General features: G+C 50.0%; 1 protein-coding gene across 1 annotated transcript; it reads right to left on the bottom strand.

Annotated features, from left to right (window-relative positions):
• Positions 1 to 1,482: 1,482 nt before the first annotated feature.
• Positions 1,483 to 5,999, bottom strand: LOC142069964 (phospholipase A2 inhibitor and Ly6/PLAUR domain-containing protein-like). The gene is made up of 5 exons (XM_075122808.1): positions 5,951 to 5,999; positions 4,340 to 4,456; positions 3,829 to 3,981; positions 3,498 to 3,641; positions 1,483 to 1,643 (listed from the first exon to the last, which is right to left on the bottom strand). The coding sequence occupies exons 1-5, from the start codon at positions 5,997 to 5,999 to the stop codon at positions 1,483 to 1,485; spliced, it is 624 nt and encodes a 207-aa protein (XP_074978909.1).
• Positions 6,000 to 16,496: the final 10,497 nt, after the last annotated feature.

Here is a 16,496-nt window from a genome sequence, read left to right as displayed (position 1 = left end):
TAACTTCTAAGAGTCCATTCCTGTTCTGTCCCCGGCAAAAGCATCACACAGACAGACACAGACCCTTTGTTTTTGTCCCTCCTCCCAGCTTTTGAAAGCATCTTATCTCCTCATTGGTCATTTTGGTACCCTAGAGTTCAGAGTGGGGAAGGAACCTTGACAATGCCGTAGGGATGCTAACGAAGAGCTTTAGCACCAGAAAAGTGCTGACCCCAAAGGCAGGGGCATCGTGTGTGCAGACCACCGCGTTCCTCCCTCCCCCCATCGAAGGCAAAGCCCACGTGGGTGGGGGCCCTGCCAGCTTGTTCTCTGGGAGAAGAAGCTGTAAGGATGGATTGAGGGAACCCTGCCTCGCTGGGCTGGCTGGATGCTTACAGGGACCGGAACCGGATGCAAAGTGGGGATCCCTGGAGACTGTCTGGGGGCACCTGAAAAGACTTTGGAAAATGGCAGTTTCTTCCTTCACCGCCACCGTTTGGAATTACAGACTGCGACTCAACTGGGCATGAATTTTACCTGCTTTAACCCCTTGTGACCCTCATTCCCTTTCCTTAGCTCACAAACCTTTAGCGAGATTCCTACAGACCTGGCTGCCAGCGTTGCCTTTGCTGTAGGATCTGGGGTCCCGTGGCTCTGGGGTAAGAGACTGGTCTCCTGGGGCTGGGAACAACCTGGGTGGGCTGGTTTGGGGTGTACGTGAGGTTTCCTCACAAAGTCCGGCTTGTCTGAGAGTATCTGAGGGGACTGGCTGTGACTCCGGGGTCAGACGGGGGCAGCGATCCAGGAGTTCACACTGGGTGAAATCTGCTCACAGAGCACCACCGGCTGGGGGGATCTGCCCTGTTTCCTGACACCTTCCCTGAGCCCGGCACACCCAGTGGAGCCGCCCCAGAGAGCGGGATGAACTGAGCCCTGCAAAATCAACCTAGAAGGACATTTCTCCCCTCCAGGGCGTTCCCGCCCGCCTGGACAGCTGGGTGAGCCACGGCCTCTCTTTCCCACAGACCTCCTTCCCCAGGGGAGCTCAGCCAGCCGGTGCCTTTCCACAGGCCATGGGCCTTGCCTTGGGGGAGGGGGTCTAGGCAGGACTCCTGGGTTCCATTCCCTGGCCCTGCAAGGGGAGAGGGGTCCAGTGGTTAGAGCAGGGGGCTTGGGAGCCAGGACTCCTGGGCTCTATCCCTGTCTTTCAGAAGGGAGTGGGGTCTGGTGGGTTACAGGGTGGGGTACTGGGAGTCAGGACTCCCTGGTTCTCTTCCTGTCAACATCACTTGTGCACAGATAGGGGTGGGGTGGGGGGGCCCGGTAGGGGGCGGTCAGGGGACAAGGAGCAAGGGGGGTACTTTCCTCACAACTTGCTTTATTCAGCCAATGCACAAAATTAACCCGCAATCCCCCCCAAAGAGAAGCAGCAGCCGGTGGCTGCTGAAGGGAGGTTCACTGCAGCCCAACACGCAGCACAAGGGAAGGATGCCAGGCTGGGGCTCAGGGCTCCCTGATGCCTCCACCGGCCCTGGGAGCTGGGTAGCAGTCAGCCTGGCTCAGCATCTCCACCACTCCCTGAGCGTATTTCTTCACCCCCACTCTCTTCACGCAGGCGCCAGGGGAGCCACATCCAGCCACAATCTTCGTCACGGTGATGCCACCTGGACGGGGGGAGAAAGACGTAATCAGGGGCTCCCACAACCCCCCACCCCCATCCCCCATGTGGTTTCTCACACACTCCCCTCCCAGCAGGACTGCACCTGGCTCTGCAGGCAGAGTGGGGTCTAGTGCTCAGAGCAGGGGGCTGGAACAACGTGAGAACATAACAGAGGTTGACTGTGTGTTGTGTGAAGCAGTACTTCCTTTGGTTTGTTTAAAACCTACTGCCTCTGGTGACCCCTCGTTCTTATATTAGGAGTAGTAAATAACTCTTCCTTCTTTACTTCCTCCACGCCCTTCAATCTTCTCTAGACCTTGATCATATCCCCCCTTAGCCGTCTCTTTTCCAGGATGAAAAGTCCAACTCTTAAAATCTCTCCTCATATGGCAGCCGTTCCAACCCCCTCATCATTTTGTTTGGGCTTTTCTGAAGCTTTTCCAATTCCAATATCTCTTTTTTGAGACGGGGCGACCACATCCACACACAGTGTTCAAGCTGTGGGCGTCCCATGCATTTATATTGAGGCAACATGCTCTTGTCTGTCTTATTCTCTGTCCCTTTCTTAATGATTCCCAGCATTCTGTTCGCTTTCCTCACGGCCGCTGCACATGGAGTGGATGATTTTAGAGAACTCTCCACAATGACTCCAAGATCTTTCTTGAGTGGTAAATTCAAGACCCATCATTGTGTATGTCTAGTTGGGATTACGTTTGCCCATGTGTGTCACTTTGCATTTATCAACATTGAATTTCATCTGCTGTTTTGTTGCCCAGTCACCCAGTTCTGAGAGACCCTTTAGTAACTCTTCGCAGTCTCCTTTGGACTTAACTATCTTGAGTAGCTTTGTATCTTCTGCAAATTTTCCCACCTCACGATTTACCCCTTTTTCCAGAACATTTTGGAATATGGTGAATAGCACTGGGCCCTGTGCAGATCCCTGGGGACTCCCACTATTTACCTCTCTCCGTTCTGAAAACTGACCATTTCTTCCTACCCTTTTTTCCCTATCTTTTAACCAGTTACTGAGCCATGAGAGGATTTTATCCCATGACAGCTCACTTTGCTTAAGAGCCTTTGGTGAGGGACCTTTTCAAAGGCTTTCTGAAAATCTAAGTACACTATATCCATGGGATGCCCCTTGTCGCCATGCTTGTTGACCCCCTCAGAGAATTCTAGTAGATCGGTGAGGCGTGATTTCCCTTTACCGAAACCATGTTGACCCTTCCACAACAAATTATGTTCATCTATGTGGCTGACAGTTCTCTTCTTTCCTATAGTTTCAATGAGTTTGCCCAGTACTGAAGTCAGACTTATTGGCCTGTTGTTGCTGGCATCACCTCTGGAGCCCTTTTTAGAAATTGGCATGTCATTAGCCATCCTCCAGCCATTTGGGACAGAAGTTGATTTAAATGGTAGGTTACAAACCACAGAGAGTAGATCTGTAATTTGAGATTTGACTTCCTTCTGAACTCTTGGGCGAATCCCATCTGGTCCTGGTGACTCATTGCTGTTTAATTTATCAATATGTTGCAAAAACTCCTGTAATGACTCCTCAATCTGGGACAGTTCCTCAGATTTGTCACCAAAACAGAATGGCTCAGGTTTGGGAATCTCCCTCCCAGCCTCAGCCGTGAAGACCGATGCACAGAATTCATTTAGTTTCTCCGCAGTGGCCTGATCCTCCTTGGGTGCTCCTTTGGCATCTCAGCAAGTAGGACTCCAGGGTTCTCTCTGCAACTCTGCCAGGGGAGTGGGGTCTAGTGGGTCAGAGCACGGGCAGCTGGGACTGAGCCAGGACACCTGGGCTCCACCTCGTGCTCTGTGTTCAGACCCCGCCCCCATCTGGAGGACTTACCCAGTGTTAATATCCCAGATTCCTCAACACAATGGTCCTCGGAGCCGGTGCAGGCCAAGATCCCCATCGGCTGAATGTCAAAACGATCCAATTTGAAAAACGACAGGCACTGCCGGCCGTTGGGGACGGAGCTCACAGTTGGCACTGAGAACAGTCAGACACACACAAGTCAGCCAGGGGTGAGAAGTCACCACACGCTGGGCTCGATCCCAGCTCGGGGAAGGGAGTGGGGTCTAGTAGTTAGAGCAGGGGGGCTGGGAGCCAGGATTCCTGGGTACTCTCCAGGCGGGTATGGCCATAGCACGGCTCTAGGTTTGCAGGAGACACACACCTGGGACAGCCCTGGTGTTGCAGCCGTCGGTGTCACAGCAGGCGATGTTCACCCGCATGGTGACATTGTGCGGGTAGGTCAGTGAGAAGGGGCCAGGCTCACAGTTCTTGGGCTCCAGGCACGATTTAGCCGTGTAGGAGAAGGAGTTTCCCTCTGTGAAAGAGAAACAGAGAATCACCTCTGAGCTCCCCAATGGACCCCCAACTGCTCCATCCTCCCCTTTTGTTCCATCCACCCCACCCCCAACTCATCTCATCTCCCCACCCCCTGCGATAAAATCCTCTCTTCTGTCTGATCCAGGCCCCACAGCCACCCACTGCAATTCCCCATCTCATCCCATCCCCCGTCTATGACATTACCTTTCCAGACTGAGCAGTCCCTGCTCCTGGAGAGCAGAGGAGTCTATTGGTTAGAGTAGGGGTAGGGGCTGGGAGCCAGGTCTCCTGGGTTCGATCCCTGGCTTCAGGAGGACAATGGTGTCGACACTTAGTAGGAATCTTCTTTCACTCACCCAGCCTCATCTCTGCCACGACGGTGATGCAGGTCCCTTCCGAGGGGGCACAGGACTGCAGGGGGCCGGAGCACGATTGCTCTCTGGACGCACACACCTCGCATTGCAGAGCGCTCCCTGGAGGTTGGAAAAATCCCTTCTCAGTACAAACCCCGGCTCCCCACCCCTCCCCAGGCAGTGCCCGTGGGCTAAATACCACCAGCAACCAAGAGGTGGCGCTGTGGGAGTTGTTACCACCAATGCCTCCTCACTGAACGTGTGGGCCGGCAGATCTTGGAGAAATGCCACCTGCTTTTGCAGCAATTCTGCCCAGTTCCATTTAACTCTCTGGATGGGGAAAGGCATCTTGCTAGCTGGTCATTTGTATCTTACTCAAAACCACAGACAAGTCTGTTTGCTGCCTGAGTGTCTGTGGCTAGAATACATTTTCAGCTGCTGATGTGGCTATCTTGGGTGCAGCTTCTCCCTATGAACAAACCCCACACATCTGTGTAGACAGAAAAACAAGAATTCGGCTGCTCTGAAAAGGGGTTTGTGCCTGACTTTGCGGTGAACCTTTCACACACACACACACACACATCCCGCCATAACTCTCTGCTCCAGGCCTCTGCCTCTCAGAGTTACATCAGCTCAGCCACACTCGACTTCAGCCCACTTTTCATCGCTGATCCTGACAATTCTCTTCTTCAGAATACAATTGACACTTTTTAAGCCTTTGGATTGATGGCTGTGCGCCTCCAGCCAGCGATCCCAGGAGCATCAACTCTTTCCTCTCCAGAGCGTGGGGGACTTTAAATTCATGACGTGAGTGTCAGGTAGTTGAAAGAAAGAAAGAAAGAAATTTGCCTACTTTGGTTTTTTTAGAGCTTTCATGTGGAAACATCTATTAAACCTCAGAATGCCTTCCCCTGCCCCTTCTATGTCCCTAGATGGTAGCAAAGTGATATTCTCCCCATCTAAGAAATAGGGAAACTGAGGTAGAAAAAAGATGTGTTCAATTCAGGCTTAGAACCAAGAAGACAGCCGAGAAGTCCTCACTCCTGACTCCCAGCCCACTCTAACCCACGAGACCCCACTCCTCTCTCAGAGCCATGGACAGAACCTGGGAGTCCTGATTTGCAGCCATCTCTGCTCAAACTCACTACACCCCAGCCCTCTTCCACAGCTGGGGAATGATCCCAGGAGTCCTGGCTCCCAGCGCCTACCCGTTGCACCTGCATTCCCCTTTCAAACCCGGGGAATGAAGCCAGGAGTCCTGGCAGGAATCACAGCACTGACAGGCAGGAGAACATTTCCAAGCAAGATTACAACAGGTCGGGGGTGGTGCTCGTCATCGGGATGACCCCAAGCCTGGGCGAGAGCTGGAGGAGGAACGAGAGGAAGGAAGGACAGACGGACTCAGACCCGCTGGCCAGGCCCCTAGCATGGGTTGTGGGAGTCCCTGCTCTCCCCGAGTCAGCCGTGGGACGTGGCCACGGGTTTTCCTCTCGCTGGTTTTACCCACAAATTCCATCCTGACACCAGAATCTGCCATCGACAGCGGCACGTTCCCCAGGTGAATTCCCGACCCCACCACCCGGCTCCCTGTGCCCGGGGACGGACGGGACTCACCTGTGGCCAGGAGAGCGGACAGCAGGCAGAGGGGCAGAGCCACCCACATGGTGCCCGGGTGTTTGCTGCAGTGAGCAGAACAGCGAGGAAGCATCTGGCTGTGGTTTTATCCGGCAGGTTGCCAAATACCTGCCCCCTGGGGGATCGGCTGGGGCTGCCCCATGACATCCTGGTGTGCCCGGAGATGGGAGATTTCACAACCCTGCATGTGACACTGGCTGACCAGGTGATGCCAATGTGTACTGAGGCCAATTCCCTTGTGCGTTAGTGGAGATCAGCGGTTCTCAGCCAGGGGTCCGTGTACCCTAGGGGTACACACAGGTCTTCCGGGGGTACATCAGCTCATCCTGATATTTGCCTCGATTTACAACAGGCCCCATTAAGGCACGAGTGAAGTCAGTACGAGCTAAACTGTCGACCCCTTGTTCATATTGCTCTATATTCTCTCCACTGAAATGCAAGCACCAGAAAAGTGTCGACTCCAAAGCCGGGGACCATCCTGTCCTGTCAACTCTCTTCTTCCGAATTTGATTGGTGATCGTTCACCCTCGCCACTGATGGCTTCACACCTCCATCATGCATGCAAAAACTCTGGGCTGGCTGAAGAGATCCCATGATCGTTAACTCTTTCCTGTCCAGAGCTTGGGAGAGTTTCAATTCAGTCAGTGAACATAAGTTTTTAATTGAAGGACGAAAGAAAGAAAACCAATTGGTTCACTTTGTTTTTTTCCAGAGCTTTCCTCTGGAAACATCACTTCAACCTCCAAATGCCTTCCCCTGCCTTTGCCAGGGTCCCAGGTGGGAGGAAGGGAACATTGTCACGGAGTCCCTGGGCGATGCTCTGGAACTGCTCCCCATGAAGCCAGTCAGGACTCTGGAGAAGGCCAGCTTTTCTAAATAGTCCCTAACCACCTCTTCTCCACAAAGGGCTGGCCATCTACTCCCCATGCTGTGATGCCCAGCACAGCAGTCTGGGAGCTGACCTTGTTCGTGAAGACAGAGGCAAAAAAAGCATTGAGTACATTAGCTTTTTCCACATCCTCTGTCACTAGGTTGCCTCCCTCATTCAGTAAGGGGCCCACACTTTCCTTGGCTTTCTTCTTGTTGCCAACATACCTGAAGAAACCCTTCTTGTTACTCTTGACATATCTCGCTAGCTGCAGCTCCAGGTGCCATTTGGCCCTCCTGATTTCATTCCTACATGCCCGAGCAATATTTTTATACTCTTCCCTGGTCATATGTCCAACCTTCCACTTCTTGTAAGCTTCTTTTTTATGTTTAAGATCCGCTAGGATTTCACCATTAAGCCAAGCTATTCACCTGCCATACTTACTATTCTTTCGACACATCAGGATGGTTTGATCCCTGTAACCTCAACAGGGATTCCTTGAAATACAGCCAGCTCTCCTGGACTCCTTTCCCCTTCATGTTAGTCCCCCAGGGGATCCTACCCATCCGTTCCCTGAGGGAGTCGAAGTCTGCTTTCCTGAAGTCCAGGGTCCGTAACCTGCTGCTTACCTTTCTTCCCTGTGTCAGGATCCTGAACTCAACCAACTCATGGTCACTACCTCCCAGATTCCCATCCACTTTTGCTTCCCCCACTAATTCTTCCCGGTTTGTGAGCAGCAGGTCAAGAAAAGCGCCCCCCCTAGTTGGCTCCTCTAGCACTTGCACCAGGAAATTGTCCCCTACGCTTTCCAAAAACTTCCTAGATTGTCTATGCACCGCTGTATTGCTCTCCCAGCAGATATCAGGAAAATTAAAGTCACCCATGAGAACCAGGGCGTGCGATTTAGTAGCTTCTGCGAGCTGCTGGAAGAAAGCCTCATCCACCTCATCCCCCTGGTCCGGTGGTCTATAGCAGACTCCCACCACTACATCACTCTTGTTGCTCACGCTTCTAAACTTAATCCAGAGACACTCAGGTTTTTCTGCAGTTTCGTACCGGAGTTCTGAGCAGTCATACTGCTCCCTTCCATACAGTGCTACTCCCCCACCTTTTCTACCCTGCCTGTCCTTCCTGAAGAGTTTATAACCATCCATGACAGTACTCCAGTCATGTGAGTTATCCCACCAAGTCTCTGTTATTGCAATCACGTCATAATTCCTTGAAATCACCAGGACCTCCAGTTCTCCCTGCTTGTTTCCAAGGCTTTGTGCATTCGTATATAAGCACTTGAGGTAACCTGCTGATCGCCCCTCATTCTCAGTATGAGTCAGAAGCCCTCCACTCACAGACATTCCTGCCTGTGCTTCCTCCCGGTATCCCGCTTTCCCACTTACCTCAGGGCTTTAATCTCCTTCCCCCGGTGAACCTAATTTAAAGCCCTCCTCACTAGGTTAGCCAGGCTGCTCGCAAAGATACTCTTCCCTCTCTTCGTAAGGTGGAGCCCGTCTCTGCCCAGCACTCCTCCTTCATGGAACATCATCCCATGGTCAAAGAATCCAAAGCCTTTTCTCCGACACCACCTGCGTAGCCAATCGTTGACTTCCACGATTCGACGGGCCCGAACCAGGCCTTTTCCTTCCATGGGGAGGATGGACGAGAACACCACTTGCGCCTCAAACTCCTTTATCCTTCTTCCCAGAGCCACGTAGTCCGTAGTGATCTGCTCAAGGTCATTCTTGGCAGTATCATTGGTGCCCACATGGAGAAGCAGGAAGGGGTAGCGATCCGAGGGCTTGATGAGTCTCGGCAGTCTCTACGTCACATCGCAAATCTTAGCCCCCAGGAAGCAGCAGACTTCTCGGTTTTCCCAGTCAGGGTGGCAGATAGATGACTCAGAGCCCCGGAGTAGAGAGCCAGACCCTTTGTTTTTCTCCCTCCTCCCAGCTTTTGAAAGTATCTTTTCTCCTCATTGGTCGTTTTGGTCAGGTATCAGCGAGGTTACCTTTAGCTTCTTAACCCTTTACAGGTGAGAGGAATTTTCCTCTGGACAGGAGGGATTTTAAAGGGGTTTACCCTTCACTTTATATTTATGACACGCCCCCCAAATCTCAGCTGGGTGAAACGCTGGCTGGGATTTCTTCCTGGAGCTCTAGGAAAAACAGAGTTAATAAGGTTTCAGAGGAACAGCCGTGTTAGTCTGTATTCGCAAAAAGAAAAGGAGTACTTGTGGCACCTTAGAGACTAATCAATTTATTTGAGCATGAGCTTTCATGAGCTACAGCTCACTTCATCAGATGTATACCGTGGAAACTGCAGCAGACTTTATATACACACAGAGAATATGAAACAATACCTCCTCCCACCCCACTGTCCTGCTGGTAATAGCTTATCTAAAGTGATCAACAGGTGGGCCATTTCCAGCACAAATCCAGGTTTTCTCACCCTCCACCCCCCCACACAAATTCACTCTCCTGCTGGTGCTAGCCCATCCAAAGTGACAACTCTTTACATAATCAAGTCGGGCTATTTCCTGCATAGATCCAGGTTTTCTCACATCCCCCCCACCCCCATACACACACAAACTCACTCTCCTGCTGGTAATAGCTCATCCAAACTGACCACTCTCCAAGTTTAAATCCAAGTTAAACCAGAACATCTGGGGGGGGGGGGGGTAGGAAAAAACAAGAGGAAACAGGCTACCTTGCATAATGACTTAGCCACTCCCAGTCTCTATTTAAGCCTAAATTAATAGTATCCAATTTGCAAATGAATTCCAATTCAGCAGTTTCTCGCTGGAGTCTGGATTTGAAGTTTTTTTGTTTTAAGATAGCGACCTTCATGTCTGTGATTGCGTGACCAGAGAGATTGAAGTGTTCTCCGACTGGTTTATGAATGTTATAATACTTGACATCTGATTTGTGTCCATTTATTCTTTTACGTAGAGACTGTCCAATTTGACCAATGTACATGGCAGAGGGGCATTGCCATGTACACCTGCACCTCTAAATATACTACCAAGTACATAAAGACTAACAATCTTTTCCACATCTCAAGGACGATTTTAACCAGTTGATTGTGGGAAACTTTCACGGGAGAGTGCATCAACCACTTTGTGAGAAGCTTCTGAGATGTGTTGGATGTCGAAATCAAAATCTTGGAGAGCTAAACTCCACCGAAGAAATGTTTTGTTATTTCCCGTAGCGGTATGAAGCCACTGTAGCACAGCATGGTCGGTTTGCAGGTGGAAACGCCGTCCCCAAACGTATGGGCGTAGCTTTTCCAGGACGTAGACAATGGCGAAACATTCTTTTTCACTGACTGACCAGTTGTTTTCCCTCTCAGACAGTTTTTTACTGAGAAACACTCCAGTGTGGAATCCTTGATCCGGTCCTTTCTGCATTAAAACTGCTCCCACACCACGCTCGGACGCATCTGTGGTTACTAGGAATGGTTTGTCAAAGTCTGGGGCCCTTAGTACAGGGTCAGACATGAGTGTCGCTTTAAGCTGGTTAAAGGCCTCCTGACACTTTTTGGTCCACTGAACAGCATTTGGCGGTTTCTTTTTGGTTAGGTCTCTCAGTGGGGCGGCGATTTGGTACAAATTGTCTGTAATAACCAGCCAAGCCTTAGAAGGATTGAACCTGTTTCTTTGACTTTGGGACAGGCCATTTTTGGATTGCATCCACTTTGGCTTGTAGGGGGCTGATAGTTCCTTGACCCACCTGGTGTCCAAGGTAAGTCACTCTGTTTAGACCTATTTGACACTTCTTAACCTTAACAGTTAGTCCTGCCTCCCTTATGCGCTCAAGGACTTTTTGTAGATGTTCCAGGTGTTCTGCCCAGGAATCTGAAAATATGGCCACGTCGTCAAGGTAGGCGACTGCATATTCTCCTAATCCCGCTAGGAGACCATCTACAAGTCTTTGGAAGGTGGCGGGTGCATTCCGCAGCCCGAAAGGGAGGACATTAAATTCATACAGCCCGAGATGTGTGATGAAGGCTGACATTTCCTTGGTGGATTCATCTAGCAGTACCTGCCAGTACCCCTTGGTTAAGTCCAAGGGAGAGATGAACTGGGCCCGCCCCAGTTTCTCTAACAGTTCATCTGTGCGTGGCATTGGATAGTTGTCTGGGCGAGTTACAGCATTTAGCTTATGGTAGTCCACACAAAAACGTATCTTCCCATCTGGTTTGGGAACTAGAACCACTGGAGATGCCCATGCACTCTGTAACATATCCTGGATCTCCCGGTCTATAGCAGTTTTAGCTTGAGGAGACACCCGGTAAGGTTGGACTTTAATTGGGTGAGCATTACCTGTGTCAATGGAGTGGTATGCCCGTTCAGTCAGTCCTGGGGTGGATGAGAATGTCGGCGCGTAGCTAGTGCACAGCTCCTTGGTCTGCTGTCACTGCATACACCCAAGGGTCATGGAGAGGTTCACCTCTTCCACGCCACCAACAGTTTTCCCTTCGTAATAGACACCTTCAGGCCACTCAGCGTCGTCTCCTCCCTGGGCTGGAAACTGACAAACCTTTAATTCTCTGGAATAAAAGGGCTTTAGAGAATTAATATGGTACACCTTAGGCTTTTGGTTGGAGGTGGGGAATGCTATGAGGTAATTAACAGCTCCCAGGAACTCCTGGACCATGAATGGCCCTTCACACGATGCTTCCATTTTATGGGCCTGGAGCGCCTTTAAGACCGTGACCTGGTCCCCTACTTTGAAGGAACGCTCTCTGGCATGTTTATCATACCAGGCTTTTTGCTCTTTTTGAGCATCCTGTAAGTTTTCTTAAGCAAGGGCTAAAGAGGTTCGGAGGGTGTTTTGTAGGTTGGTTACAAAGTCCAGAATGTTAGTTCCTGGAGAAGGTGTAAATCCCTCCCATTGCTGCTTCACCGACTGTAATGGCCCCTTAACCTCACAGCCATATACAAGTTCAAATGGGGAAAACCCTAAACTGGGATGTGGTACAGCTCTGTAGGCAAAGAGCAACTGCTGCAACACTAGGTCCCAATCATTGGAGTGCTCATTTACGAATTTACGTATCATGGCCCCCAAAGTCCCATTAAACTTCTCCACCATGCCGTTTGTTTGATGGTGGTAAGGAGTGGCAACCAAGTGATTTACCCCATGAGCTTCCCAGAGGTTTTTCATAGTTCCTGCCAGGAAATTAGTCCCAGCACCTGTGAGGATTTCGGAGGGCCAACCTACCCTGGCAAAAATGTCTGCTAGTGCCTGGCACACACTTTTAGCCCTGGGGTTGCTTAGAGCTACTGCTTCCGGCCATTGGGTGGGAAAATCCATGAAAGTCAGTCTGTACTGCTTCCCTCTGGGTGTCTTTTCTAGAAAAGGACCCAGAATATCCACAGCTACTCACTGAAATGGAACTTCAATGATGGGGAGTGGCTGGAGAGGGGCTTTGACCTGGTCTTGGAGTTTTCCCACTCTTTGGCATCCTTCACAAGACGTGACATAGGTAGAAACATCCTTGCCAATTCCCTCCCAGTGGAATGGCCCCCCCAAACGGTCTTTGGTCCTGTTCACCCCAGCATGGCCACTAGGGTGATCGTGGGCTAAGCTCAAGAGCTTGGCCTGATATTTAGTTGGAACTACCAACTGTCTCGGAGGATGCCAGTCTTCCTGGTGTCCACCAGAAAGAGTTTCTTTGTATAAAAGTCCTCTTTCTACAACAAACCTGGATCGATTAGAAGAGCCGAGAGGCGGTGGGTTGCTCCGTGCCGCTGTCCAAGCTCTCTGGAGGCTTTCATCCGCTTCCTGTTCGGTCTGGAACTGTTCCCTTGATGCTGGAGACATCAGTTCCTCATTGGATTGTGGAGCTATGCTTGGTCCTTCTGGAAGCAATGTAGGGGATGGGGCTGTTTCTATTGACTGTGAACCGCTCTCCACTGGGACACCATGTTGGGGTTCAGGCTCTGGCTGAGCCTCTTGTGTAGGGTTATGGGCTGCTGCTGGTTCAGGTTCGGTGGGGCCCTCTGGTGTTGAGGTTGCAAGTACTGGATTCAGTGCTGGCAATGGGTCTGGTGCTGGTTATTCCTCTGGTTCTGGTTCTGGGACTGGTTCCGTCTTGGTCTCTGGGACTGGATCCACTAGTGCTGTTGCAGACATAGGCCTGGGTCCGGGTCCATCACCTCTGATCGGGTCCTGATAGAAGTTTCCGGAACAGAGCTAGGCCTCACGGCTCGTTTAGCCTGGCTGCGGGTGACCATTCCCACCCTCTTGGGCCGCTTCACATGATTGGCCAAGTCTTCCCCCAACAGCATGGAGATGGGATAATCATCACCGACTGCAAAAGTCCATGTTCCTGACCAGCCCTGGTACTGGACAGGCAATTTGGCTGTAGGCAAATTGAAAGAGTGGGACTTGAAAGGTTGAATCATCACTTGGATCTCTGGGTTGATTAAATTGGGGTCCACTAAGGAAGCATGGATAGCCGACACTTGTGCTCTGGTGTCCCTCCACGCGGTGACCTTCTTCCCGCCCACACTCACAGTTTCCCTCCACTCCAAGGGATCTGGGAGGTATCTGGGCCTGCGGATCTTTGGTGTGATTCCGGTGCAATGAGCTGTAATCTGTTGGGGTTCTTGGGGCAGTTGGCCTTTACATGCCCCAGCTCGTTACATTTAAAACATAGTCCAGCTGACGGGTCACTGGGGTGAGGTGGGTTGCTGGAGAACGGGGTGGTGGGACAATAAGGTTTCTGGAGGGTTCTTTGGGAGGTAGGTGGGGCCTTGGGCGGCCCCTGGTAATAGGGTGTAGTCTGGGGTTGTCCCTTCTGGTCTCCGCTCCAACTGCGACCAGTTTTCTTCTTCTCTGCCACCTCCAGCCATCTGGCTCCAATCTCTCCTGCCTCGATTACAGTTTTGGGCTTCCCATCTAGGATGTATCTTTCTATTTCCTCAGGAACACCCTCTAAGAATTGTTCCATTTGCATTAGGAAGGGCAAATTTACTGAAGATTCAACACTTGCTCCTGATATCCAGGCATCCCAGTGTTTCAGAATGTGGTAGGCATGTCAGGTAAATGACACGTCTGGTTTCCACCTTAGGGCTCTGAACCTCCGATGAGAATCCTTGGGTGTTATCCCTGTTCTGACTCTCGCCTTGGATTTAAACGGTTCATACTTGTTCATGTGTTCTTTAGGCATTTCGGCCTCCACCTCAGCTCAGGGTCCACTGAGCTGCGGCCTCAGCTCTACCATATATTGGTCTGTAGAAATGCTGTACCCAAAGCAGGCCCTTTTGAAGTTTTCTAAGAAGGCCTCGGTATCATCGCTTGCCTTGTAGGTGGGGAACTTTCTGGGATGGGAAGTGGTACCTGGAGAAGGATTGTTAGGGTTTGTTGATATATTCTGCTTAGCCTTTACCTTCTCCATCTGCAGTTCATGCTGCCTCTCTTTTTCCTTCTCCTCCTCCATATGCTTCCTTGCCTCCATTTCCCTCCTGTGGGCAGCCTCCTGTACCTCCTTCTCCAGCCGCATGAGTTCTATCTGTCTTTCATGTTCCTTTTGTTTTTCCTCAGCCTGAAAACTGGCTAATTCCAGCTTTTGTTGAGCCATGGATTCTGTCATCCTAACCTCTCTGTTTTTAACTAACTTTACACCGGAGGTTTGGAAATAAACAAACAAAACTTGGCAGTAAAATTTTGCTATGCTGGAATAGGATACCTATTCTCTGATAGTGATTGTCAGCCTACAGAAAAAGACAATTCCCTTTGTCTCTGCTCTGGCCCCAAATCAAAGCAAAAAACCTACAACAACTTGGAAACCTGCTTATCAGCAGCCCCACAGGAAAAAAAAAATTAGTGTTCAAATCTGTGCTCCTTCTGAAAAAAAAAATCAAAATCTGAAAAAAAAGAAAACCCCTGCCACTTTTGTCTCCAGGCAAATGGGTAGAACACCCCCCCCCCCCTCCCATTTAGTTGTAGGGGGAAAAAAACCTCAGGTTTTCGAAGACTGTGAATTTCCCTGCAGGAGATTAACTACTCTGCCTCCAGGCAAAGAAAACCTGCAATTCACAAAGATAATCCCCTTTTGTCTCTGCTCTGGCCCCAAAGCAGAGAAAAAACTAGTTGCTTTCAGTTGGACCTCCTTTCCAGCAGCCCCAAAGGAAAAAAAATATTTCCTTTTTAAAATCCGTTTTTCTGGTTCAAAAAAATCTCAAATTGATCTCAAAATGATTTCAGGTTAATCCCACCACTCTGCCACCATGTCTAGGTTCCTTCCCACTCTGAACTCTAGGGTACAGATGTGGGGACCTACATAAAAACCTCCTAAGCTTACTTTTACCAGCTTAGGTTAAAAGTTCCCCAAGGTACAAATTAATTTTGTCCTTTGCCCCTAGATTTCTACTGCCACAACCAAACGTTAACTGGGTTTACTGGGAAACGTAGTTTGGACACGTCTTTCCCTCCCAAATCCTCCCAACCCTTGCACCCCACTTCCTGGGGAAGGTTTGGTACAAATCCTCACCAATTTGCATAGGTGACCACAGACCCAAACCCTTGGATCGTAGAACAATGAAAAAGCATTGAGTTTCCTTACAAGAAGACTTTTAATAGAAGTAGAAAAGAATCACCTCTGTAAAATCAGGATGGCAAATACCTTACAGGGGAATTAGATTCAAAACAGAGAGAATGCCTCTTGGCAAAACCTTAAGTTACAAAAAGACACACAGACAGGAATATCCATTCTATGCAGCACAGCTATTTTCTCAGCCATTTAAAGAAATCATAATCTAACACATACCTAGCTAGATTACTTACTAAATTCTAAGAGTCCATTCCTGGTCTGTCCCCGGCAAAAGCATCACACAGACAAACACAAACCCTTTGTTTTTCTCTCTCCTCCCAGCTTTTGAAAGTATCTTATCTCCTCATTGGTCATTTTGGTCAGGTGGCAGCGAGGTTACCTTTAGCTTCTTAACCCTTTACAGGTGAGAGGATTTTTCCTCTGGAGAGGAGGGATTATAAAGGAGTTTACCCTTCCCTTTCTATTTATGACAACAGGTGAAAGTGTTTTGCCACTGGCCACGGGGGATTTTATAGCACCAGGGACAGAAAGGCGGTTCCCCTTCCCTTTATATTTATGACAGGTCCTTTCTTATGTTATTATAAAAATACATAAGTGTTACGGCCACAATGTGACTGACAAATAGCTTCCTTTCTCAGTTCCCCTGTGTAATTATAAGATAACTCCACTGGGATATAAATATTGTTCTTACATTTCAGTGGATCGTACATAGAGCTGCACAAACAAGTCATTGTGTCAGGAAATTTTAGCTCGTCCTGACTTCACTAGTGCTTTTTATCTGGCCTGTTGTAAAATGAGGCAAACATCAAGATAATCTGATGTACCCCCTGGAAGACCTGTGTGTACCCCTGGAGTACAGGGACCCCTGGCTGAGAACCACAGATCTCCACTAACGCACAAGAGAATTGGCCTCAACACACATTGCATCACCTGATCAGCCAAAGTCACATGCAGGGTTGTGAAATCTCCCATCTCCGGGTCCACCAGGATGTCATGGGGCAGCCCCAGCCGATCCCCCAGGGGGCAGGTATTTCCCAACCTGCCGGATAAAACCACAGCCAGATGCTTCCTCGCTGTTCTGCTCACTGCAGCTAACATCCAGGCACC

Source organism: Caretta caretta, chromosome 24 (assembly GCF_965140235.1).
Source record: "Caretta caretta isolate rCarCar2 chromosome 24, rCarCar1.hap1, whole genome shotgun sequence".
Classification (NCBI taxonomy): domain Eukaryota; kingdom Metazoa; phylum Chordata; order Testudines; family Cheloniidae; genus Caretta; species Caretta caretta.
This window is presented reverse-complemented; position numbering and strand designations above follow the sequence as displayed.